This window comes from Clinocottus analis, unplaced genomic scaffold (genome assembly GCF_023055335.1).
Source record: "Clinocottus analis isolate CAN_PGR_092001 unplaced genomic scaffold, fCliAna1.0.p SCAF_23, whole genome shotgun sequence".
NCBI classification, from domain to species: Eukaryota; Metazoa; Chordata; class Actinopteri; order Perciformes; family Cottidae; genus Clinocottus; species Clinocottus analis.
This window is the reverse complement of record NW_027175965.1, coordinates 8,829,277-8,856,149: the sequence shown is the minus strand read 5'-3', so window position 1 is coordinate 8,856,149 and position 26,873 is coordinate 8,829,277. Positions and strand designations below refer to the sequence as shown.

The following is a 26,873-nucleotide window of genomic DNA, read 5'->3' as shown; positions in this document are numbered from 1 at the left end:
AGGCAGAGCATCCTTGAGATTAACAAAAAAAAGCTCCGGAAACCCTGCCTCCATTTTTTACCATCCTGTCTTTTTGAAGTGGGTTTGAATGAAGCAGCAGACTGGACATGAAGGTCTAATTTACGGAGTTAAAAGGACATAAACACACGTCGGGTGAGGTTGTCTCCCATCACAGAGACGGGACCGGCTCAGAGCAGAGAAATAAAATGATCTTAAAATGAGAGATCTGTATCATACAATACACCTCAAGGTTAAGCAAGCGTGCGATGACAGACACACACCTTTGTCGCTGGTCGGGTCTTGTTCCAGGATGGACAGCGGGGAGCGCATGGGCGGCTTGCTGAGCGGGTGACGGCGGCTCTTCTTCACCTCAGTCTTCACCTTGGGGAAGCATCCCTGAGAAAACATTTAAACAAGAGTCATTTATACAGTTCTTGTCTGTGTTTTTAACCTTGCATACAGCAGAAAATAAACGCAAGTATTTCTATATATTAAAAAGTTGATTTTGATGTTTTGCTTTTTAGGAAAGTACTTTATATAATCCATTACTACAGCTGTAAATGTGTCAAAATATCACAAATCATAAGTTTCTATTAACCTACTTTAACTAAAGCTACGGCAAGAAAATGTATTCAAATGTAGAGGTTTCAACTCTATTTTCAGATCAGCCAGCTCCATATTGGTGCAATAAAATATCAACAACTTGCTTGAGATTAAAGATAAAGATTGGCCTCCCTGTTGGATACAACCACTCAATCCAATCAATTTAAAGATGAACAATCTACCCGGGGTGGCACTCACATCCAGCATGTTGCTTACTGGGAGGTCCACCTCCTCTTGTTTTATGATCGCGCTGTTTGAAGAAGTCTTGACGCTCGACGTGGCAAACTGCTCAAACGCTTCCTCAAACCCGGTGATGGCCTTGTGGATATTCGACATCTTCTTCGGCCTTTTATGCTTCTTTTTATCCGGGTCCTCTATCAGGTTGTGTGGTTTGGCTTCAGGTTCTTGGTGAAGAGAAAGAGAAGAAGAAGAAAAACAAGAACTTCAGAAGGGTAGCGATGGCTGCGTCTAGTTAGACGCGAGATAGCGAGGAAATACTCCAAAGCATTATTTATTGCTGGCGAGAGCCTCCATGTATCGGGAGACGCACATGGGACTGGAGAGAAATTGGCTGAACTGCAGCTTAAAAGTTGAATGTCATACTTTGTTAAAAACAGGTGCGAGCTTATCAAAAGGTCAGAACGCAAGACACAGCTCCAACGTTCTGGAGTGCCCTTTCACATCAATATTTATTTTTACAATTAACACTTGAAGTGACAAAGGCACTTGTAAAAGACAAGGTGGTAACAAACGTAAACCATGCACGTTTTCACACTTATTATTTTTTCTTTTTACAAAATGGACCAAAACACTTTCTCTCTTCGCTCTCCGCAAGCAAAGCTTCTCTCCTCGACCCTTCCTTCACCTGCTTGAGGTCTTCACCTGGCAATAGTTCACAGTTGACAAACAGCTGCAAATTATACTTTTACACAGATATACTCTCATTCTTCAGTTATATTTGTTTTGGCGGCTACACGCACATGAGAACTTAACGACAATCCCTGCAGGAGTAGTGATGCCTCATGTAAAACCTTTAAGGAGGCTGAAAAGGGGAAAGACAGCATGAAGTACTGATGATATAAACTGTATGGGGACTGAGCCGAGACAGGAGAGGAGTTTTAAAAATCGGGAATACTCCAACGTGGATGTTTTTGATAGAGTCGAGCATTCGCGTCCATGTTAATCTAGTCCTATGATCTGAAATGAAACCCCTAAACGTCCTATTTTGTGTGTTTACACAAACAAACAATCTCTTTCTGAGTGTATCCTGTCCTCACCCTCATAAGTTGGATTCTCCGCGAATCTGGCAGCCGCCTCGGCAGCCTCCTGCTCCTCTCGCTCCATGGCCTCCAGGGTCATCATGGCCTCCTTGGCGAGACGCTCCTCTCGCTCCTGCCGCCGCTGGGCTTCCCGCTCCTCCACCTGACGCTGGTACTCGGCGGCGTTCAACTCGATGCCTTCCTGCGCCAGCACCTTCACTTCCTCCAGCTTTAGCCGACGGACTTGCTTCATCTTTTGCAAGGCCCTGTGGTGAGGCGCAGCGACCATTGCATTATTACGTTCATATGTCCAATTGCTTGTTTGCACAAATAGCTAAACAGCCGATCACATGGCATCAAGACGTGGGGATTGGCATGAGGAAGAAAGGGGATTTCAATGTTTTTTATGGTTGTTGGTGCCAGATGGGCTGGTCAGAGTATTTCAAAAACTGCTGAGCTAACAGGATTTTCAGGCATAACCCATCTCCTAGTTTTACAGAGAATGGTCTAAATAAGAGAAAATATCCAATAAGCGGCAAAATGCCAGAGTGGGCAGAGTGGTTTGAGATGATAGAAAGGCAACAGGAGCCCAAATAAGCACTCATTAAAACCATGGTATGCAGAATATACCATCTCTGAACCCTTTGAGCCTTTGAGCAGATGAGCTATCTAGCAGCAGAAGACCACACCGGGTCCCACTCCTGTCAGCGAAGAGCAGGAAACTGGAGGCACAGGCTCACCAAAATTGGAGAATAGAAGATTGGAAAACGTTGCCTGGTCTGATGGGTCTCAATTTCAGCTGCGACATTCAGATGGTGGGGTCAGAATTTGGCGTAAACAACATGAAATCCTCGGGGCTTTCTGTGTATTTGCCATTTGGCTCTATGGCTGTTGTTCAAACTACAGACGACAGCCCTAGAGTCGGCAAAAGTCCACCAGATGACGCACCTTTTGATGGAAAAGGAGTGGAGAGCTCTGGGTGTTGGCAGCAAGCTAGAAACTGGTCATTTGCATATACTACTCATGTTGTAATAAAACAAAAGCTGGTTAAAAAAATTGCCAAAGTTTCCCTTTAAAAGGTACATTCATGTAGTTTGGCCGCTCACCTCCTCAGGACATTCGCTCTGTGGTTCACACGTTGCTCCCTCCAGCGCTCGAGCTCAGGGCTGCTGAGCCCGGTGGCCTTGAGATGGTCCAACACGGTGGCGTCTTTTCCCTGCTTCCAAAGCTCGTAGCGAGTCGGCTGCAGGCAGCGCACGAACACGTCCATGGAGATCTTTACCATGTCTTTACGACAGGAACACTGCAGGAAAAATACAAGCAGAGGAGGATGAGATGACAATGTTAAACACAGAGAATTACTACAAACACACAAGAATACTCCTCTACAGGGAACACTGGTGTTTTTCTACAGATGGACAGACCAGGTGCTTCATTTGACAATAGTACTGACGAGGGTGGTTGAAAGAAAATACTAATAATCGCATCACTACAGAAATTCCATGCGACAGGGAGAAGAATTTGTCGTCTTGTGTAATTAATACATCATTAAATCTATTTGTATGACAGGAGTGTACCCGCTGACGAAGTTGTACTCTTTGCAATGAACCAGAAAACGTTATAAATATGCTCCAATTCTGCATTTTAAAATAACGCACGCAAATCGCATTAATCATGACATACCATGATTTCACCCGACTGACATCCCAGAAGGGAATGAGCTATAATAGCAAAGTTAAATTCATGCAGACGGTGAACGGGGAAGACAGCCGTATTCACTAATGATGGTGATTTGTATTAATCATATTGTACATCTTACAGAAAAGAGCACTTTGTGCATGAAGAAGTGAAAAGAGTCAGAATCAAAGAGTCAAACCATAAAGACAGTTGGTGCAAACCATAAAGTGCCGACTTCTTAGTCTTTAGGTTCATCAGAAACTAAGTTTGTGGAGCTACATCTGGTGAGCAAAAGGCTTATTGCGGCAACTTATTCTGAAAAATAGCATGTGGGCTCAAAATGTTTGAATAATACATGTGTTTAATCTGTCTCTGTAAGGCCGTAAATGTCCAGTTGAGTGGCCGATAATTGGTGTGCCATGGGGATGTAAATGTGCATCAGGCTCCAACAGGGCAGTGAGTAAAATGGCAGGTAATAAGACTGGTCAATGTGGTCGTGTGTAGATGGTAAATGAGCCATCTGTGCGTCTGTGTATCCTATAACCACTCGCACACATCAATGTGCCTGCACCTTAATAATTGCATTATGCATCCATTCATTATTCTGCTGACTAGAGAAGGAGGGGGAGGGGGGGCTGTAAAATGAAACCAGTGCTGAATATAATAAGCTAAAAAGCATTGAAAAGTTTGGCAGAGAAGGCAACACAAAGAAGGAGATGAAACAAACAAAGATGGGCGGGGACGACAGAGGCAAAATAATTTTCTTTTTGTGTCTCGATGCTAAAATCATAGCACTATTATTTCATGAGTTGTACCGAGAGCCTTATGTTCAATTACTGGAAACACGGCGACTCGCCCGCCCCAGCAAAACAATATCCTGCCTACATCTCATCGAGACACCACTTGACAGATGGAAACATGAAAATATGTTGTCGAGTGGAAAGTGTTGGAGCAGGAAGTGGGAGGGCAGTGAGTAGAGGGGGGGGGGGGGATGCTACCATCATGAAACCTTTCGTGCAAACAGCAACATGCCAGGAGACGACAAATGCAAAAAGAACACAAAATAAGTATTGCTCTAACGCTGATTGTACTTTGGCAAAATGTGCATTATCATTTGTAAAAAAAAAAAAGGATATAAAGGCTAATTTTATTTTTATGAAACTATTAAGAGGTTATGGAGATCCTTGTCGTCCTCAAGGACCAAGACAAATTACACTTTATTATCATATAAAAACTTAATTAGAGGAGGGAAACGGATTTGGAGAAGCACAACAAAAACTGGCCCTGAAGCAGCCAGCCAATGAGCCCTGAAGTACACTCGGGCTCCTAATGAAGCTAAATCGTTGGAGCCACAGAAGAGCGAGAGCCCGGGGACTTTATGAATTATTAGTGGACACATTGGATCTGCCACGTACGAATAAAAAAAGAAAAACTGGGTTTTAGTCTGGCCTAACTAACAGTTACTGGGAAAATTGAATTATTCCAAATTATTCACGCTTGCTTTGATCACAGTTTGACTGATGAGGACAGAAAAAAACAGAATGATGATCCCAAGAAACAAGAAATATTGGCGAGACGATTCAAAGTAGTTCAAATGCAGAATGTATTGAGCAGCGTGCATTTATATCTCCCAATGTCGGTTAAAACCTACTGTGCAATGGGACAAAAACATATCTGCAGCTTTAGTTGCCTGTGTCTGCTCCACAAATGTTTCTATGGGTTGAATACGGATTAAATTACTATTTCTTCCTCATTATTTATCTCCTAATATACAGCCCCAATCAACACCAGCTGTTTAATATGCCGAATTTAAAGGGGGGAGATATAAATACTTACTAAATAAACAGTAAGCCATGTAAGTGGTGTTTGTCTTTCACAACTGTAGACTGCAGCTGTGAGCAAAACAAACAATATATCCAGCGCTGCATTGGTGCATCCACAGAGTTTATGCTTTCTCTTGTAAATGTCAGCGATATTTCTACTGCGATGAAACAGCATGAAGTAATCTCACTGCGCGGCCAGAAGTCACCGTCATTCATTACAATATGGCGGCGCAGGCCGGCTATTACACGGCCTGCCTTAAACTGAAGTGACAATAAGTATCCTGTCACGGTCATTACCAAATACAAAAACCTAGTTTGCTCCAAAAAATATTGAAACATTTTTCTTTTCTTGTCCTTGGCTCTGTGCAGTGTTTGCTAAAGCAACAATCATGTTTTATTATCCGTTGGCAGTAAGCCGACCACGCCTCTAAAGTGATGCATTTTGTTGATTGGTTATCGTGGACAAAGGTTGCACATAAATTATGTACGTCTTGTTTGGGGAAAACCCAGACAAGTCTGCAAACATTGTATTATTATGAACAGAGTGAGTCCTTTTGCAATTCACTTTTAGGTTTAAAAAAAAAAAAAAAAAAGTGACGTGATTAATCGGGAAACTGGGAGGATGATTTCTGCTCCTCTTCCAGAGAGAAACGTCACAGCGGACGCCTGAAGGGAACAGCAGCAAAGTGTGACGAAGCAGCAAACGCACTGAAAGAGGCTTTCATTGAGAATATTACAGCCCAGAAAACAGGAACTGATAACATTTAGCTGCATAATGGTGCCACACACATCACTACTGTCAGAAATAATCTGCAAGGTCCTTTTTTCACATCTTGAGTGGGCTCAATGCTGTACAAATTAACATAAAAATGCATCTAAAGTTAAGTATGTAACTCAGTGTGGCTGCTATTGCAGCTGCTTTCATGCTTCAAGGTTATTCCAAACAAACTACATGAATTACATTGTTTTTTTAAATGCATGATGGCATTTGAACAGATGAAAATGGGATCAACTTCTGAGATATTGTCCAAAAAAAACAAGGGACTTATGTCCCTTGCATCTATTGTTATTGGGATTTTGTTGTACCTGGATATTAATGCCTGGTACAGTATGATCCCTGCAAAAGTCAAGTTAATAGTAGGAATACAAATAATAATTGATGTTGAATCCCTTTACTTTATAAAAACAAAAAAAAGATTTATACCCAATCTAATGCATATTCAGGAAGGTTGAGGAGAAGGTTAATTAAGACTGCAGTGTCGGAATTAATAGCAGTATAAGTAGATGCGCACACAGCTTGCAGGGGAGGCTGACAGTCGGGCTGCTTTGACCGCAACTGTGTGTTCTCTTAGTAATATAGACAGATGGGTCAGCAGTTGGGAAGCCTGTATTTAAGAAGACTGACATGAAGCATGCCCGAGCTCTCTCTCTCTCTCTCTCTTTCCATCGTGCGCTGGCAGCCCCCAACGGTGACAAATTCAATCTTGAGCCCCATCGTTCACCGCCCTGTTTGGCGCTGACAGAATAAGGCTCGGTGGGGGGAGGAGGGAAGAGGGAGGGGAGGCGGCCAAACGAGTTAACAGATGACTGTTTGAGCTCAAGACAGACGGGGAGGATTGAGGGGAGTTAGAAAGACCGACAGAGAACGAAAGACTTCTTTTTTTTTTTTTTTTTTGCCAAGCAAGTGGCTGGCAGAGGCCGGCTATATAAAACCCACCACTTCTCACTGAAGAGGCACAACAATATTTCATATTACAGCAGTGCGTTACTTAAAGACAACCTGTGTAACATCTGCTGTTTGGCTGTCAGACAAGTTAATGCTAAACCAAAGAGCAAGCGGTGCACGTTGTGAAACCCTTGAGTGTATTGGATTGACCAAGGCAGCATTATATTGTTTAGACATTCAGCTTTTCCTTCATCAGAAGAAGGCGTTGCTTCTTTTCTCAGTAGTTTACGGTCCGACTCGAGGGCTGAGTTGTACTCAAAGTTATGTTTAAAAGCTTAAAAGCAATTTGTGAAATGTTCAGGACCTCCAGGCATTTGGAATAACACATCAAAGAGAAGGTTATTGACTCCAATTTGCACATTTAAAAAACCTACAAATCAATAAACTATAATTTTTTTTTGCATGTAAAAAAGGAGAAAAATTTGGTTATTGCCCAAACAATCCAACTGGTTCAGAACATTCATATCTCCTAAAATGTCCCATTTATTAATTAAAGAGTAGATGAAATAAGATAAAAAGGTAGAGAGTCCAAATTTAAAAGGTCATGTGGCTTTTTTGGCAGCCGAACTCAGTGAAAGGGCAGTAAGCCTTCCTCCTGACTCAATTATTCATGAGCGAGGGAGTCTGAACGGGTTGAAGGTTTTGCTTGAGGACAAGCAGAATGACTACTGTTGGGACTGAATTTAAGCAGAACTGGCTGTGGGACCATCTCTGTAACTGCTGTGCCACCACACCGGCCAGAGAGGATCAAATAGTCTGTGGGCGAAGACGAAGAGGAAAAGGTCGATGGGCCGAACGAGCCCGTCTCATTGGCACAAGCTGTCCTCCTCCATATTTCTGACCGTGTGTCTTGCGCGCTGGCGATTTGTCGACTTGGATTAGCGGTGCAGAGCGGCGCGCTCTTTCTTATTACACCGAGACAAGTGTAGTGCGGATGCTCCCTTGAGCACTGGGCTGGATGGAGGGAAGACTGCTGTAGCCTGGACCCGTGGTCCTTAAATCATAAAGGGGGGCCACATGGGTAAAGTAGGAGCGCAAAAAAAAAATGAGAAAGAGGGAGAAGGGACAGAGATGTAGTTCAACAAACTGGCACCTCATGAATCTGACATGCAGCCAAGTAGAGAGGAAGCAAGGGAAGAGGTCTCACACATGAGGAAAGAGAGGAGGGGGGACTGAACAAGAATATTGAGAGGAATGTAAAGAAAGGAAACACGGGTGAAGGTTCTTCCAGAGGACGTTGGCTATGGGCTCCCGTCTATAACCAACCCATGCCCTGTTAATTTCATGCTCAGCAGCCCCGCCGGCGAGGAGGCAGCTTGCGTCAATGCAAGAAAGCGGGGGTACGCTTAGTGTCAGTAACAGATGGTGTGGAGCAGAGAGGCACACGCTGCTCTTACAGTTCGATATGATCTATTACTTCATTCCTTTGGAGAACCAAACAGCCAAAGCAGAAAGGCTGTAAAGTGGCTGCTGCATCGTACATCGGATCAAACCCGTTCAAGTGGAGCGTCTACATTTGCCTGCATGCGATTTGTGTGACGATGACAACCTTGGTGGAGATTTAGATATGAGCTTTCCATATCGCTTAAGGATTTCTAAGACCCAAAATATGTAGTGGTAGTGGAATAGGACATCTGTACAGGTTCACTGACTTCCTCACAGACAGGATTTAATTAAAAAAAAGGCCAATTAGCTCGTCTTATCTTACCTGGGTAGCCATTTTGCCGTAGTCGACCCAGCGCAAGGTGGCAAAGTTGGTGGACTCTGCGCAGTTGAAGCCGTGATTGAAGCCGGCGTGGTAGCCGTAGGGGAAGGTGATCATGAACTCGCCTTCATTCTGAGTTATCTGTTCACACGGCGAGAAAAAAAAGACAGAAACACGTTACAATTATTGTAAAAGAAAGCAAAACACTTTGTTTGAAAGACAGTTATTTTTGATGTTGGTCATTTTATGACATTCTTGATTGGACGTTCTTCGGCGGCACAAATCACACAGAAAACTTTCTTTGGTGTTTCTTTTTGTTTTGTTGAAGTTTAAACCACCAATAACTGTGTTGTCACTGTTTCCCATAATACTAGGGCAGCCTTGGTTTAATAATAAACTGAATATATTGTTGCAGGTCTCAGCAGACGGGCCGGCCCGTAGCTCGGCAGCAGAGCGTCTCGCGGCTCTGGCCGTGTCAGCTTTACACTTCTCCCCCGGACTGCTGCTTCCCTGCGGGAGCGACAGAGCGTCCTGTTCCCGACGCCGCTGTTAACCGCCGACAAAGTTGGCAACCCACCCGACCCGTTTACCATCCTCTGTGAGTGTGACTTCTATGCCATGTCACCACCATTCATACAACCAATGTGTTTACGCTTCAACTATTTACTAGAGGACAGTCAAAACAAACTAATTGTATGTCAAAATATATTTAATCTACCAAAAGTACACTCATTATGTCAGCCTGTGTATGGGTTAATTTAATTATAATTATTGATTAATGTGTTCATCACTTGTATGTTGCAGCTGGCCAAAAGTGGAGCTCATTTGAACTATTTCATTATGATATACTACTTAATAGTTAGTATTCATTAGTTGATTTATATTTTGCAAAGTAGATGGTAACAAACATTGTCCCGTAAATCTAGTGAAGTTATAAGTGCAATAGGTCCCTCTGAGATGTTATAAAATCGATGTATAAAAGGTAAATAGTATAGAAATATTCAAGTAAAGCACCTCAAAATTCGAACAATGTACAGTATCCGTTCAATACGGATTAATGCTATTTTGCCATTTTCCATACGTTTTCTTCAAGGGCACGTTCAAGATCTTCCTCCTGAGCATCCCAGAAATCTTGATTATGAAGTAGTGTTTTTGATTAACACCGTTATTACTTGCAGCTGTGACTCCAAATGTCTTGTTCATCTGATCCCATTCTAAAATAATCCATCATTACTCATGAGTCTTACCACCACAGAAACTTTTCTCTAAGCTTTTCTGACTCGCGAGCGAAATGAACTCAGCCGAACACATCTGCTGCTCCGAGGGTTGAGTGTCTTCCCATGAGCTCGCAGTTATTCTGAGAATGTTTAAAAATGTGAGGACAAGTTAAGCACATTTCTCTTTTTCCAATGTGTTGCTCCAAAACTTAAGCCCCCGTACGTCTTGGCTGCGGATCGCAACTTCTTTGTGAAGTCTGGATCCAGGCGTTCAAGCAACACATCAAGCCAGGAAAGGTGACAGGCATGCGGGGAAGAAACCGGGGCGTCGAGGCTGAGAGTCACAGACGAACTTCCTCAACTAAAAGCAGTGGTTCAGATATCAAACGTCCCTTTTTACTCTTTGCGCGAACGCAAGGAGACGGTGTTATTTTTACACATGAATCAAGAGAGGTACTGTAGGTGTGTAACGAGTAACATGTTCGCTGTGATAATGACGTCCTGAGGGGGGGAGTGAAAAGATAAATGAGGTGAGAGGGGGATCCTCTGCGACAGTGGAGAACTTTGTGAGCCAGTTTTTATGACATCGCCTACTGAATAGAACAAAAACACACCGCACATGCCGATCAATTTCCTATGATAGACACGAGCGAAGATCATTTCTTCTACTGTATCGATAGTGCAGCCTGTTGTGATGTTTGCATCGAAGCTGAGCCACTAACCTCCTGTGTGTCATTCAAATTAAGCCCAAGCTCATGCAAAAACCCACCAATCAGGCAGCGAGCGATACAGAACCAAACTTCCTCTTCCAAACATGATATATTTTAGGCATCTTTATTATAACATGTCCGCATTAGTAGTCCTGTGACGGGGAATGACAGCTTTCTTTGGGGGAGAATGTTGAGTAATGTGTCAACCCATTTAAAACATGTGTAGGCAAGTAGCTCGACTTTGAAGCAAGTTATTCCATCATGGCTGAAGCAAAGATGCAGAAACCTTTCACAGGTAACACAGAAAAGGTCCAGAAAAGAATTTTATTTATTATTTTTTTAAAAAGTCCTTTTACGTCATGCAACACGGTTGCTAGTTGGCACTCACCCTGTCGAAGGGAATGCCGTATTTCTTCAGGATGGAGGGAGATAACAGCGTCATCTTGTGGCGAAGGAAGGCGTCACACCCTTGGGAGCTGCCAGGGAAGAAGCCTGCAAGAGGGGCAAGAGCGAGAATTTAACATATTTTACCGACAATCCAATTAAAACCCAAATTATTTGATTAAAACCATGGAAAACTATGTAAACAGCAAGAGACTCTACGACAACAACTTAGCGATATGTGCTGTATAACCGTCTTTCTTTCCATCATCGTTCTGACACAAATGCCGATACGCGTCAACATTCAATGCAGCAAATAAGAGTTGTAAAGCACGACTTTATCACCAGCAAACAGGGTCCGCTTGCTTCAAATTAAACAACGTAGCAGCGTCTAAACGGCGGTGAGGTACAGCAGCGTGTGCCGTTAGCCGTTAGCAATTAGGCAAACACGTCAACACACACGCTGCTGTAACGTAGCAGCGTTAACCTCTGTGTGAGAATACAACCGCTTCACATCTTTAAGAACGAGGGATGCACCAATACCTAACAATTTAATTTAATCTGTAGAGTCACAAACGTATATCTGAAAGACCGCCAATTATATCATCCTTAGAAAGCAACAAAATCAGAATTGGCAAAAGTGACAAAACAGCAGGTCAGACTTTGAATAATCGGAAATTACAACAAACACATCGGGATGTCTGGAGATATTTCAGGCTGGTTTGTAAAAATAAAGAATTAAGGATATGTATATTTACATATTCATTGCACTTTGTCTTACTACGGTAGGAAAGCAGTGTTTAAGTCATGCCTGGTGTTGTTTTACACATAAAGAAATGATCCAGTCTCTTCCACACAAATGTATTAATTAGCTATTGGTCTCCATTCCCCAAAAGCCGGGGTATTGCCATGAGGACTGAAAGAGTCGGATTAAAAACACTAACTGCTTTGAGATCATAATATAGCCCTCTGACATATTGGGTTTCCAAAGCCAAAAAAAAACTCTAATAAAAGACTCACTCCTGCTCTTGGAGACAAAGGCTCGGCCTCAGCATAATCAAAAGAAAAACTTTCTCCTCCATCGCTCACTCTCCCACTCTTCACCGTCTGCCTCAAAGGGGGGTCCATCGGAGCCTCCACCCAGTTAAAGTTTAATGTGACTGACAGTATAATCGGCACCCATTTCATCCTTCATTTTCACTGCATTGTTTCAGCCTCTGTTCCACCCTACAAAGCAAGAGGAGGGAGAGAGGGCTCCTATTCTCTCATCGCCTGCCTGCTTGTTGGAGCTGATAAAAGGTGAATAATGTGCAGAGAGAGCACGGGTATTAATCCCCATTAAAATGCAGCTGGCTCTCTGAGCTATCCACGGGGTAATATTAACTTAAAGGCTTCATTCTGTCCTTTTGAGTTTGAAAATTGAGTTCCTGCCTCTCCAACTCTGCACACCCCCACCTCCACCCCGCTCAACAAAAAAGTCCAAGGCCATGACTGAAATAATGCGGGGACGAGGAGTGATAAGACCAACGGCTGTCGCTGTGTCAAATGTTTGGAGAGGAGTTTTCAAGTAACAAGACCATTGTCCCAGCCCCATTAGGAAATCCTACTACACTCATAACTGCCTTTTTAGGACCTCGTAAACAGTTGGCTAGCTTTGCCGACGATGGCTTTGATAGGACAGCGGGTGCTTGTTAAATAACATTGGCGTTGGTTTCCTCCCACCGCCAGCTGCTTTGATGAGAGAGGGAGGCTGCAATCTGACTGGGACTGAGCTTAAGGCCCGCATGAAGAGTTTCATGAGTAAAAAAAACATCTACAATGTGCATTTCAAGGTTGGGGTTTGAGATGTGTGAATCTTGAATTCGCCATCTATTCAGAATCCTTTTGAATCTCTGATCAACTCTTGAATAATATAAAAAAAGGGAAAAATGATAGAAACTTAACGTTCAACACATTTAATCTTAAATCTATTTGGCACTTCAGCTATTTGATGAAATGTTAGCTTCATGGACTCGAGCATCTTGTTCTGATTACCCAAAGTCCAGATTCAGAAGCATCGGTTGATACGCTAACGAAAATAATAGGAAACGGCGAGGGGAGACTCGCCCTTCATGTACGAGTTGACCTGCAATACTGTGACGCCAACAGGGCGCTTTGGAGAAGCACTCGACATACAACGCAGGACTGAAAATTGCAACCTGCTTGAGGTCGGTGCACCGCATTTTGAAATGTACGGCAATTTAACAACAATTGCGAGGCGAGTGTTTAGCAGCAAACTCTATTTGGTGTATTATGACTTAAGTTTTCAAATAGGCCTTTTTCTTACAGCAGATATTTGACTTGCCATTGTCGGAAAAGTACAAGGGGGAAGTAATGACACGAACGGCGGCTCCCCTCCATAAAGACGGGTCAGGAAGTCAATGTGAACCGTGGAACTGAAACAACTAAAGCAGCCATCATTACGGTTATTAATGTCCGCCTTGAAATTGGTCTTTTTCCCTCCAAGTAGGTGGTTATTTCCAATACAGATTTTGTCGGCTTTTCACCAGGTATTTCACTGGAGTGCGAAGCAGCCATTATTCGAGGTCTGGGGTGAAAGGAAACGGACGAGTGACGAGGGTTATGCATTGCTGATTATTGATTTGTTCTCAGCTATTCACAACAACAAGGACAAACAGAGTGTCATTTAATGTAGTTTGGACTGGGGCATCTAATACCTGCCTCTGAGCGACGCGCAACACACAAGTTAATCTTCATCGATCAAAACGGGGAATAGAATGAGGAGGCGAACACGAGTGGTGGGAATAAAAAAAAAAGGGAGCAGCCGAAAGGAGAAATCTTCTGTCAAAAAGAGAGTGGCAGGGGGTTGAAGAGACACGAGGCAGAGTGGTTCAAGACTATTTCACTTCAGCCTCCATTCATCTGAGTCACACCCAGAATTTGAGAAGCTCGCGTCAGAAAAAACTAACGTTCATTCATATGTAATATTTTAAGCAAATTAGAGATGCAGTCGTGACACTTAACAACTGGTTTGAGTGACATGTATGCAGCGCATGATATTAAAGATGACCCATCTTCCCGGTGGCAATCAAATTAGCACCCGGGACATAAAGATAGATGGGATGATAGCAAAACTGTGTGCGTCATTGAATACATATATATATACAATTTTAATAGTTTGAAAAATGTGAAGTTCTTTCAACTGAATATTAAAACTCAGAAGCTGGAATGGTGTTAAAAATGTAAACTGGTATTATTGACACAAAGGAAAATTATTCAAGGCCTGCACATCCCTTCCCAGCAGACAGAGAGTCTGAATGAGACTCAGTATTCCTCTGAAATTTTATTCTCTTCTCAGATCGACATGGTGGAAGATCTGCATTTGAAAATGTGAACTTTTCTTCTTGCAATAAACGTCCAACAGGCAGATTCTCTGTGAATACATGCTTCATCTTTATTAAGAGCCAGGTCGAGGTTGATGCCGCTGGCTTCAGTTCCAGCAGCTTCTCCTCCGATACATGCAACACAATATGTCAATGTGTGACCCACAACATGGACCTCGCGGTTCACTGTGAGGACTTTCTATTTTGCTGTGAAGAACCGGTAGCCCTGCTTTGAATACGTGTTGGTGTGTATTCAGTGTATGTGTTCAGTGTGTTTAACAGTCTAAACTTGATTCTTCACTGAGGAAGCAAAGGTGGTAAGAAGAGTGGAATAAACAAAAATAAATGGGTTTTACCTTTTGCCAGCCTCTCCAGCCTCTTGCCATGCTCCGGTGGGATGGCATACCTGCAGACAGATGGGAAAGAAAAGGGTGATGAGTTTAGTGGAAGGTTGAGCTATTGTCTTATTACCAGATGGAAACCATTTTGAAACGTGCAACAACAAAACAAGTCGCAGCAAAACCTTTTCTCCAACTTGTTTCGTTCCAATATTCTCATCCCTGCAAATGCCCTCTGAATACTTTGTGATTATTTCTCTCATGCTTTTTCCTATACGGGTCACATATTTTTTAACATATTTCTCTCAAATATAATCCTTTTAGAATGATAATACTTTTGCATATTTGAGCTATGAACTCCTTGGGTTATTTCTGCCCCTCGGCTGATGATCTACGGGGATGTTTTGTCCAGATGATATCAACTGGAAGACTTTTCAATAGAGAAAATAAATTTGGAAGTAAAATAGCAGACAAAGTGGAAATTGTAGGTCTTTCAGAGTTTTACTGGGCAGCCTTCAAGACACCACTCTTTTCATTAACAACCTCTAATGCTACTGAACAAAATAGAAATCTCACTCAGCAATACCTAAAGTATTGTCGTGTGTGTGTGTTCAAAAACACACAAACTGCAATCAAATTTGCACAAATAGTGTGTAAATTGGCTTTGAGTTCAATCTTAACATATCGTAATAGGTCAAGCAAACACAATGGCATCAATCACTAAATACTGCCCTTGCTAACAGCTGCCTGGATACTTAAAAAAAAAAAAAAAGTTATAAATTGAAGGGGAAAAGAAGGGGAGATTGGGGGAAAAGATTAAATAGCCGGTGAAGGGCAGGACCAGGAGAAATGACTGTTTTGGGAGTGCTGGGTTATTTCACTTCCCTCAGCGGTCACCATTTGGAGAACTTAAATTACCCATGACATACACCTCACCCCCTCCCTTCTCTTCTACACATGCGTATATCAGGAAAAACTAGTATTATTCGTATCAGTGATTAGGAGAAGCTGCTTCTAGGTTTGTTAGCATTGTCCAGTTTGTCTTTGTTTTACAGATGTCGTCTCCGAGCTTTAAATGAACAAACCTGTGATTGTGTCTGATCCTATTTCAACTTTTCTTCTGTGTTATTACTGGACAGAAAAAGTGGCTCTGGTTATTGTCCTGCTTCATGTTTTTAGAGACGCGGTACTAACGTCACCAAGAGAACTGAGTCCTTGTGCTTTTAATACACACACGAAGTAGGCACTGTAAAGGATGTGCCATTACATCAAAATGTCAGGCGCTGCATTTAGAAAGCGAGTTTATTTCTAAAACAGAGTGGGAGGAAGCCAGCGAAGCTCAAATCTGATCTGTTCATTTGTGAAGTTATTACCACGCTCTTTATTACTGCGATTATTTCCTCTGGGTTGCTCAATCCTCCAGAGATCTCAGCCAATGAAATATAGGGGGGGGAGGGGCTACAAAAAAAAAGCTTCAATTTTTTCCTCCTTACTCAAGCTTCAACAGCCACGAGGCTGTTTGAAACAAATGAAGGAAAAGGAGAAAAGAAGGAGCAAAGATGGAGAGATGATAAGAAACACACAGGGAGAGACGTAGAAGACCGAGAGAGACAAAAATGATGAACACAATAAGTAACAGACGAAGTCAAATTCAGTCAGAGGTGCCAATATGGCGCCACACTGCCATCTGTTGACGAAGGCTTAGAGAGGTGCAGCCTCCTGCAATACGTATTAATCCAGCCTGGATTTACTCACGCAAGTATCAGAGGCGAGTGAGTGAAATTGTACTTGGAATAAATGTTTTGAAATCCAAGTTATTACCTTAAGACCATAATTATCATTCTCCAAATATATATTGTAAAATGTGTGCATTTTGCTTTTAAAGTCATTCATCATGAGTAACAATAGTAATGAACCAGGTGATCAGAGTGGTAATAACTTCTGAGTCCGACCATTTCAAATTAGTCGACTTAAACAAGCCTTCAGCTTTACTTTAAACCACGGGTTAGTTCCAATTTCATAAAGTAGTTATGCAACAAGCCTACTTGCGAGTTCCAATATGACCAAATATATACGTCTTATTTACTGTTGGTACACTATCTGTACCTTAGAAACTCAGAAATGACCCAACAACATTATGCAAACTGTCCTGGACAGTTACATTTAGAAAATATGTCACAAATATGTCACGCTGTGAGCACTTGTGTGACCCAACAACAAAGCAAACGGTCCCGACACTTGTGTGCATTAGTAGCGTGTAGCATTGGTATAACAATGTGGCTCACAACACATCCAGTAGACTTAACTCCCACAGCATTCATCATTGAGATGTTTGGTCTGTGGTGTGGGACTCTCTTCCAGAAGGACAAAACAAGGTGGGCTTTACGCCACGAGTAGCGTCAAGGAGGTTTAACACGTCCCTCTGTTCTCAAGGTGGAATCAATATTGATCTTCATGTCTCACTCGTGGTAAGACAGTAAAATAAGTACATTTCCCGAAATGTCAGCGTATTACTTTTTTAAAAAGATTCGTGCGTCTTCAGGGGGATCAGGTTGTAAAGTTTTCTGAGTAAATCTGCTCCCGTTTCATCTCTTCTGTCCCAGCGTCAAACTAAACAAATCAGTCGATCAGCATGTCTCCTGTTTCCTCCCCGCTAAGGCCACGGTTGCCAAGGCAGCAACACGTCTGTCACCATGGCAGCAAAGAGAGAAATGCACACATACAACAACACGCCAAGTGTAGGGGTGAAATGTTTCACCTGTTTGAGAGAGCGTTATTCATCTATGGCGGGGTAGCATTGCCGACTGGTGGAATTAAGCGGCCATGACAGTTTAATGTGTGTTTTACACACATGCTACAGCACATGTAGGCATGCTTAATGTGTTTTAGAGACATGCTACAGCACATGTAGGCATGCTTAATGTGTTTTAGAGACATGCTACAGCACATGTAGGCATGCTTAATGTGTTTTAGAGACATGCTACAGCACATGTAGGCATGCTTAATGTGTTTTAGAGACATGCTACAGCACATGTCGGCATGCTTAATGTGTTTTACACACATGCTACAGCACATGGAGGCATGCTTAATGTGTTAACATGCGTGAAGAGGAACACTAATTGTTGATGCTCTTAAATAGTGACAAGCAAGTTTCTCTTGTTTAACATTTATCATTCGGACAGCTACATAGAGCTGTGATTACCTGCCTGCACAGGAGCTGGTGGCTAACAGTCAACTCGCAGCAAGCTAACGGTGCAAACAGTGCTAACAACGGCAAGTGTGGTGGGAGAAGAAACGGCGGTTGCCCGTTAGACTTCTGCAAAAACAAACAATAATACTGGCATCAAACATGAGTGCAATGTCACACACACACACTTTGACCGGAAGAACGCTCACGGCAGTTGATCTTAGACCTTCTTTGAGCCAACTAGAAACATATTAAAATCAACTATGGAACCTGTAAAGGAGCCTTCCATTATTACAAACAAGTAAAACAAGTCCAAGCCCAGAACACCCCACCAAACATCAGTTACAACCCAACTAATGCTACATACAGATCTTCAGCTCCTCTGAGACAAAAACAAACTGAGAATGGTTCTAAACCTTTGGACTAAACCTTTGGACTACAGAGGATGAGGGTGGTGAATTCATAATGAACTCGGGAAGCTGCAGCTGGGGTACACTTCAAAACATCCCTTTTAATTCTCTTTTGTCAGTCTTTACCTGACTCTCCCTCTCATGCCTCCGAGGTTAATCTTTTATCTGACAGCAGAGCCTCTGCTGTGTGTTGGAGTAGAAGCGTGATTAAGAGTTTCAGCAATGAAAATAAAGAGAAAACGAGTGATGGAGGGATGAAGACAAGGAGAAAGTGACAGACTGCTCAGGCTGAGATCTTTTACACACTCGCCAGCGTGCGAATGCGTTTAGCAGTCGCGGCGTTGCGGCGGGGTCTGACTTTGATAGGAGTCGAGTTGCAGGGGGAATGGACTTAATTTCACAAACGGCTGCACTACGAGAGGAAGAGTGTGTGTTTTAAGGGGGCATGCTCTGTTTAACGGGATGTAATTACACCACCACACACAAGTGTAAAAGTGAAAATGATTCAATTTCAGAAAAATGAGGATGGGATGGCTTGGCGAGCGCTGAGGGAGTGAGAGAACCAAACCAAGCAAGAGAATTAAAAGAAAGCGGGGGGGGGGCACGGTGTGCATCGATCCATCCATCTAAAACTAAATTACTCTTAATATGGATGATGGTATGGGCAAAGTAAGTGGCGGTATAAAGAATGTTAATATGCATTAATGTGTTGGCAAACTGCAGACTCAGCATGAGCAGATTAAGCTTTAAAAAGTCATAGAGGCAGTGTGACACATACACAAATCATCGGTCCCATTTTAATAAGAGAGAAGTATGCACAATTGCTTGTAAATATCAACAACTTAATTTGATTATTTTTCCTCTTGCCTCCCAAGTCCAATTCATACTTAGATATATTCATGTCTGCCCGCTCAGCGAGAAATGAGTCACCAAATTGGACACACAACATGCCAACAGCGCATGCTACAGTGTCGCTGCACACTGCTGTCCAGTTGGCGACGTATGCACCTCGAGTTGGTTTTCCAATAGGAAGAAGATAACAAAGTGGAGGCTTGTTTTGAAGAGAAGTTGTGCGAGGAGATCCACCACTACCAAGATTTATATAATGAGTCTTTCAAGAAATACAAATAAAGCCAAATGGGGTTGAACCGGCAAACAGCATCACGATAAACTCCTCTACCACCTGGTAGGGATTTTGAGTCAAGAAATGTGTGTGTGTGTGTGTGTGTGTGTGTGGAACATCAGGCTGTACGCACACACACGCAGGTGTGAAAACGAGACAGATAGATGATTTTAATGAGAGCAAACATCACAGAGAGAGGACCTGGTAACACACATGCAGCGAACACCCCTCCAGGAAGCAGACAGGAGAGGAACTTGGAGGGATGCATACTGTGACAAAAAGGAAGACAGATGTGAGAACAAACAGAGAAACACACAGACACACACACAACTATATTTCTGAATGCTTCAAGGCTGGGTTGGCACTGCTCACCCTTTGCAGTAATAGATGGAAACAATGTGGAGGTAAAGAAATATATATAAAGAACAGAAAACACTCAAGAAAATCAAGGGGCAAAGGAGAAAAGAAAAAATAAGTATTTTTCTGCAGGTACCAAGGACTTCCAGAGGTGAGTGCATATAATAATGATGCACAGAATAGAAAGCCAGCTTTACCCACCCAGCTGCAGCAAATGCTCTTCGCTTGCCCGGGCACAAGAGACGAATTTCACAACACACAAAACTCAGGTCATGATATGGAGTTTTTCTTTTGTTCAACATTCAGAGAACAAATCAAAGTGGTTTGATAGTAAAACAGAGAGGAAAACATTGAAAAAAAGCTGGAAATGATAGAAGAGGATGAACAAATTTAATTTCGAAAAGGTCAAAATCTATTTGAAAGCAAAAGCATGTCGAGTGCAATCACATCTGAAACTTTTGTTATTTGCCTAATAAGGAATCCTCAGAAGGTGAAATAACCAATCAATACTGTGAGCACAACAAGGCCGATTCAAACTAGCACAACGCGTTGTAATAGAGTCTAAAGCAGAGGATCTAAGGCTTGCTACTCCTAAAAAATGTAAGAATTACCGCCTCAGTCATTTGCCTCCGCCAACCAGTCAAGTTGCAGTTTACATCCGTGTTTGTCCAAAATATCATCATTTCATTATTTTATCCAGTGTGACATTTGTGTGAAATTGGTTACCGTGACTTTTATCTACTAAGTTCTAGTAAGAATTCATCCAATGAAAGTGGACGTTGGTGCCAGATGTAAGGACATTTCCTCAAAGCGTTCATGAGATATCGCGCTGTAAGAATGGGACAGACGTGAGGTCACAGTGACCTTGACCTCTAAAATCTAATGAGTTCATCGTTGAGTTCTAGACGGACCAAAAATGTAAGAAATTTCCAACAGGAATACCCAAAATATCCCATTCAAGAGGACGGACGAGGATGACCGACGGACAACCCAACGCAGCCGTTTAGAGCAGACATGTTTTTATAAAATATCAGTATTTGGGAAAATAAAACAAGACATTGCTGTATCTATCCATCTTTATTCTGACCCACTCTTAGTATGTAGAAGTTACTCTTTTTTTAAAAACCTCAGCATTACACTTCAAGGCCTTCTAAGATAAATTACAGCTATTTTATCATTTTTAAAAATATGTTTTTTTTAAATATACAATTTAAAAATCTAACAACCGATGGGATATAATTAGCAGATTGGTCCATCCTATACTGAAGCCTCCACTGAGTCACATGCAGAACCTTCCTGCTGATATCTAAAAGTATAGCCGCCATTGTTGGAACAGAATTGAAGTAATATTGTAATTAAAAAAGTGACTGACCAGGACTTTGACTGTCCAAAATGCAGGTAGTTGATGCTGTAGAGGTCCATGTCCTCAGTGTGCCAGGCAAACGTGGTCTTCCACATGCCGAAGTACAGGTAGGGAGTGTTGACACCCTCGATGACGATGCCGCACTCCTGCTCCACCATATCCAGCAGTGTGTTGAGATGGCCAATATTCCACTCTTGAATGTCCTGAACGGAGCCAACGGACATTTTTTTTAGGAGAAAATATGAATTAAGATGTGCTTCACTATGGTGCGTTAATTAATCACAATGTAGTGTTTTTTTACTTTAGTAACCAGGTCATCCAATAAAAAAAGTACACTGTTGTCCTCAACTCACTGAATAACAGACCGAATTAATAACCCTGATCAAAGCATATAGCAAAAACACTGTTAACATATTAGCCCCAGCACTTACACACTTCTTAGAAACACACACAAAACCCTCACCTCGTCATAGATGGAGCCACTGACATCAGCACCATAGATGGGTGACACAAATGTCAGGTTCTTCCAGTACTTCCTCTCCAGGTCGTCAAAATCTTTATGCCGGGGTGTGCAGTACCTTGAAAAACACGGCACAGGAGTTATATTGTGAGTCAACAAGCATCCAGCAATATGAGCAGTTCAATCACGAACATGTTAGCTTCTTCATTAGGGGCCAATTTTCCTCTTAAATAAAGGAAGTCATACAGCCATACAGACATTTTTAGATTTTGCAACAAACACCCAAATTAAAATCATGTCGACAATGTTTTTATAATAGATCAATATTATCATTTTATATTATTATACATGGCATCCCTACACAAAACCCAAAATAAATATAGATATGGTTTTACTTCTGCCTTCATTTAAGTTCATTTAGACATTGTATGACCACTAAACTCTTTTCTGCCCTCTAGTGACGAGACACCAAAACAAACCTACAGGAACAAGTAACAAGGCTTTTCAGTGTCTTCTGATGTTCAGATGGTCTTTAACTTTAAATCACTTTTTACGCTGCTCAACAGAAAGAAATCTACTCTCATTTATACAAATCAGAACAATTTCTCTTTGAGACTCTTTTGAGAAATGTATGTTTTAAACCTTTTTCCTTTTCACAGCCCTGTTTTAACCAATGGTCCTTAGACATTATGCTCGTATTTTATTTTATCAACACAAGGCTGAGTGTGCCTACAAATATAAAAAAAGAGCAATTATATGTAGAAGTCAGGCCTCTGTGTGGACTCACTTCTTGCTGTTGGCCAGCTTGCGGTACTCGCTCACGGTCATGGACTTCTTCTGAATGTTGTACTGGGTGAATAGACCCGACTGTCCAGTCACCACCTGCATGATGGGAGCTGGGATGACCATGTCCTCGATGGTATCGTAGGACTTCCGGGGCTTCCAGCCCTCTGGAGGAATCACCTGGTGAACGACACATATCATTTATATTTACATTCAGTACGCCGACATTCAAATTGAGTGCTTTAACGCTTTTAGTACGGAGCCTGTCGGACACAAAGGACAGTGGGAGAAGAACAGGCATGAGGCCATGCTGGGGAGGAAACAGTGTACTAGCTGCCTGTAAAAGCCTGCCTGCATGTGTGAGTAGTGCAAGACTGGGTTCTGTCTTCAGCTGGACAGAAACTGCTTCAGAGAGATAAACAAAATCTGTAAAGCGCCTGAACATGGACACATATACAAGCCTTTAACATGGACACTGACTGCTCTATGCAAACAAAACTGTTTGAGAAGATGTACAAGGTTAAATTTAGTTCCTGTCATCTCAAAAGCGTTGCTCAAGTTTATTTTCAATTGTTTAGAAGAGAAATATGATGAAAATTCAAATATGTTTCTTTAGTTTTTACAGTATTTTTACAGCTAAATTTTTCAAATAGCTCATCCAAACTTTAGAGGACTGTATTTGGGCAGGACATTAAATTCTTATTTAATTCAACTGCATTAACTTTGATACTCATTATCTGTTAATGAACAATATTTTGCAACAACATAACACAAATTGTCAAACATTTGCCAAATTCAGCTCCTTCATTTAAAAAGAATATACACAAATAAGTACATAATGTAAAATAGTTTGGTTGTTAATTAACAAAATATGGAATTTTGTGCTTTAATAACTTGGAATAGTAATTTGTCAATACTGGTTGGTAAGAAGTAAAAAAATCATTTTAGATAGAAGCTTGGCAATGCAAGATGAAAGAGGATATGAACGGTAGCTCTTGATGGGATTTAACATGTACTGAAATAATTAAACCTCACTGTGAGAGGTGAAGGACGACATAAAATATGCGAGTGCATGTGTAAAAGAGTGCAGGTGTGCTGTCTTCACCTTTGCGAGGCCGGCGCGGTGAGCTCCTTGAGTCTCCATGTAGACGATGTATTTGGCGAAGTCTTTGAACTCCTCCACGGTGGGCCGGAAGGTCATGATCTTGCAGCTGGGGTTCTGAGCGCTGACTGGCAGCAAAGGGTTAGGGGGCAGCCCAGAACCCGGGGCAAGGACTGGGGCAGCGTCTGGGTCTGTAGGAAGAGCCGGGGTGAGATCTGGAGCAGCATCATGTTCTGAGGTCATCGCTGTGTCTAGGATTTCAGCAACTGCTGGCACCTCGGTGGGAATCTGGTCTTGGGCTGCGCTAGAGCCGAGACCAGGAGGAGAAGCTGGGGCGGTGTCGGGGGGTGAGGCTGGGGCCGGCTGAGGAACCAGCACCGTTTCCATGGGCATGTCAGTAGCCATCGGGTCTTTTCAGGGTTGCAGGTAAACCTGGAAAGGGAAAACATGGGCAATCAGGGCATATTCGGTCCATCGCAGCTTATTTTACACTGCAAGGAGCAGAGTTATTTTACACAGAGTGCAGGGTTGCTGATCAGGCTGACAAAGTCACGGCCAGGATAAACAGGATGTTAGTGATGTTACTAAATAAATAAATTGAGATCCAACAAACCACACCTGACCACATCCAGCAGCATAGCTGGCTGTGCTTAACCATAATAGCACTGAATTGATAAATGACTTGAGTTGTTACTCTCACCTTTCTTTCATCTACTAAAACTCTTGCTTTGTCTCACTCTAATTAGACAAATGACGAAAACTTTCAAACTGAGTCACAGGACAATTTGACCCATAGTCCTAATAATACTACTGGCAACAAGTGTTTGCTAACTGTGTGAATAGGACCTTCAAACAAACTGGCCTGAAGTTTGGGTTTGACAAACATGTGACCCTAAGTACAACAAACTCCACCCGGATATCTCCAACACTAACTGAAAGAGCTACCTCTGGAACAGAGACTCCCCAACAGCAAACAACAATATTGACAATGTCATCTTAGAGATGTAGCAATCAGTCGGTTGACCTATAATCCAATCAAAATTATACATTTCTTGATTGTGTATTATAATAAACTGCATATATTTGGGTTTTGGTCCAACAAAAAAAGCAATTAGAAGGTGTGACATTGGTGTACTATTTTAATAATTGTTCAGGGTGTTGTTGTTTTTTTTCCTTTTCCAGATATTTTATATGTAGGTCACTTTTCGAAATATTTTCTTTTCACATGACACAGCAGCATATATAATGTATGGTTCTATTTGGATACCCTTTTCCCCTACTTCATGAAATCAAACATGTGTCGATTTGGTAGAATGTAAAATTATAAAACACTTTAGTTTAGCTCAGCTTTAGTCAGAAAAAAATACAGAACTCTGTTTTCCTGAATTCATTTACATGAAAGATAGCGGTTTGAATTATGCAAAATGTAAGATTTGCATACATGCATGTAGGAATAAACATTTTATGTTTTTGATATAAATACAAATTGGAAAATTGTTGTATGACATGTCAACCTCAGAAACATGATCTAGATTTATGGAAACCCTGAATCGGCTTGCCCCAGCAAGTGTCAATATAAGATGATAGTTGTCAATGTTAACTTCCCCCTCAAAAAATAAATAAATAAAACCACAAATAGAGACATTTCAACACGAAATCTGCACAAACAACAAACACACTGTTGAGCAGGAAACGTGAGCTTTGAATGACAGTTCAATTTCAAGCATACATCAGCGACTTCAATACACTTACTCTTATGGTTTCCTGCTCAGTGACCGACACACACATGTCTTCCATAATAAATGGTGGTCATAAAAACAAGAATTTACAACACTTCACTCGCTCCAACATTTGGTAACGTGTCACCAGCATGGGTCGGGCCCTCTGTCCCACCAGTGCTGATCTATAGAGTGAGCCATGACAGGCCACATGACCCCCAGCTGTCTAACCACAACAAAAATGGCCTACACGGCCCCTTTAACGGTATCTGGGCCTGAAACTTGTTTCAATATTGCGGCACACTGACCTCCTTACCGAGCAACTGAATGATATGCAAATATCCATATACAACATTTGTTCAAACAATAGTTCATTCATATCTCTGACTCGAAGTAAAACGCCACTGCTCGTTCTCAAATGAAGTTGGTGATGGTGTTGCTCAGGGCGACTATGCACAACCAGCATTACCTGTTAGCATGTCATCGAAGACAGCAAACAAAAAACCCTATCTGCACCTATCAAAACGAAGAAAATGTAGAACTCACGTCAACCTTCAAAGCCGCCTTCCAAGATTGTACACATGCGTGAAATCAACAGTTATTATCAACCATACTGCTCACATTTACACCGTTTGTGTATTCTTAGCTAACGCTGGTTAGCCCACTAGCTCAGTAGCTACTTCCATATCTTCGTTTAGAAAAAACAAAACAACGCGACGACAACCCCCACTCAACAGCATTACACGAGAATACAGTCTTCACAATTGTACAAAAATGTTTCCCGTTTGGTAAATATTACCTGCTGCTGCAACGTTTTGTGCCGTACTTGTTTTAATCAATCAATTTGGTTTCGTTTTGTAAAAATTTCCCTGGATGGATTTTCCTGTAGCATTAGCTAGCACTGGCTACTCGGAGTCACGCCCACCTCACAAACTAAGCCTCGCGATTGGTGGAATCACCCAGATGATGGGTTGCGTCTTTACAAACCCAACTATATGGTTGGTCTATTTGTTTAATAGACACACAAATCAACCAATGAAAATAGCTGCACGTTACTACTCATCCTCTGTGTTGGTACTTAATCGACGTGCACGCCTCAGATCGTTAACTGAACGCAATAATCCACGGACAATAATAAACTCAGGGCAATTAAACACATTTAAACTAATATTGTTATGCCTGAACATTTTGAAATGTTTGTCCAAAACAGTGTTCATCAAGCTCTATTTGATCCATAACCAGTTTGTTCTGAATCTTGGTGTTTGACTTTCTATCTTTACAAGTGTTTTGCTTTTTTTTTTAGCAGTTATACAATTACAATGGATAGTTACAACAGGTATATAATTAAAATGAATACATATATGTATTGTGACAACCCTGTCTGTCCCTGCAGGTGTTGGAGGTGGGCGTGGCAGAGGGTCATCAGAAGAGTGGGAACACCTGGGCCTTGTGTGTCAAAGGCTCTCTGGTTTCAGTTGGTGGGTCTCTTTGGTCCATTTGGCTCGTTGTTAAAAAATAATTGTTTGTCTCTAGACTATACATCATTAT

At 41.9% G+C, this 26,873-nt stretch overlaps 1 protein-coding gene across 4 annotated transcripts in view; it reads right to left on the bottom strand.

Annotated features, from left to right (window-relative positions):
• Positions 1-26,240, bottom strand: part of kdm4b (lysine (K)-specific demethylase 4B) — a 37,753-nt gene extending 11,513 nt beyond the window's left edge. Inside the window, exons 1-12 of one of the 4 annotated variants that reach the window (XM_068589716.1) lie at positions 26,125-26,240; positions 23,611-24,039; positions 22,510-22,685; positions 21,726-21,840; positions 21,272-21,465; positions 14,841-14,890; positions 11,109-11,212; positions 8,797-8,934; positions 2,969-3,165; positions 1,881-2,128; positions 802-1,007; positions 282-396 (exon numbers count right to left, since the gene is read on the bottom strand). In XM_068589716.1, coding sequence (XP_068445817.1) covers positions 282-396; positions 802-1,007; positions 1,881-2,128; positions 2,969-3,165; positions 8,797-8,934; positions 11,109-11,212; positions 14,841-14,890; positions 21,272-21,465; positions 21,726-21,840; positions 22,510-22,685; positions 23,611-24,012 — 1,945 coding nt within the window. In that variant the 5' untranslated portion in view covers positions 24,013-24,039; positions 26,125-26,240. Of the gene's footprint in view, positions 1-281; positions 397-801; positions 1,008-1,880; positions 2,129-2,968; positions 3,166-8,796; positions 8,935-11,108; positions 11,213-14,840; positions 14,891-18,106; positions 18,139-21,271; positions 21,466-21,725; positions 21,841-22,509; positions 22,686-23,610; positions 24,040-25,633; positions 25,731-26,124 lie in introns of those variants that run through there. The other 3 variants (XM_068589717.1, XM_068589719.1, XM_068589720.1) reach the window with 3 other exon arrangements.
• Between the last annotated feature and the right edge of the window lie 633 nt (positions 26,241-26,873).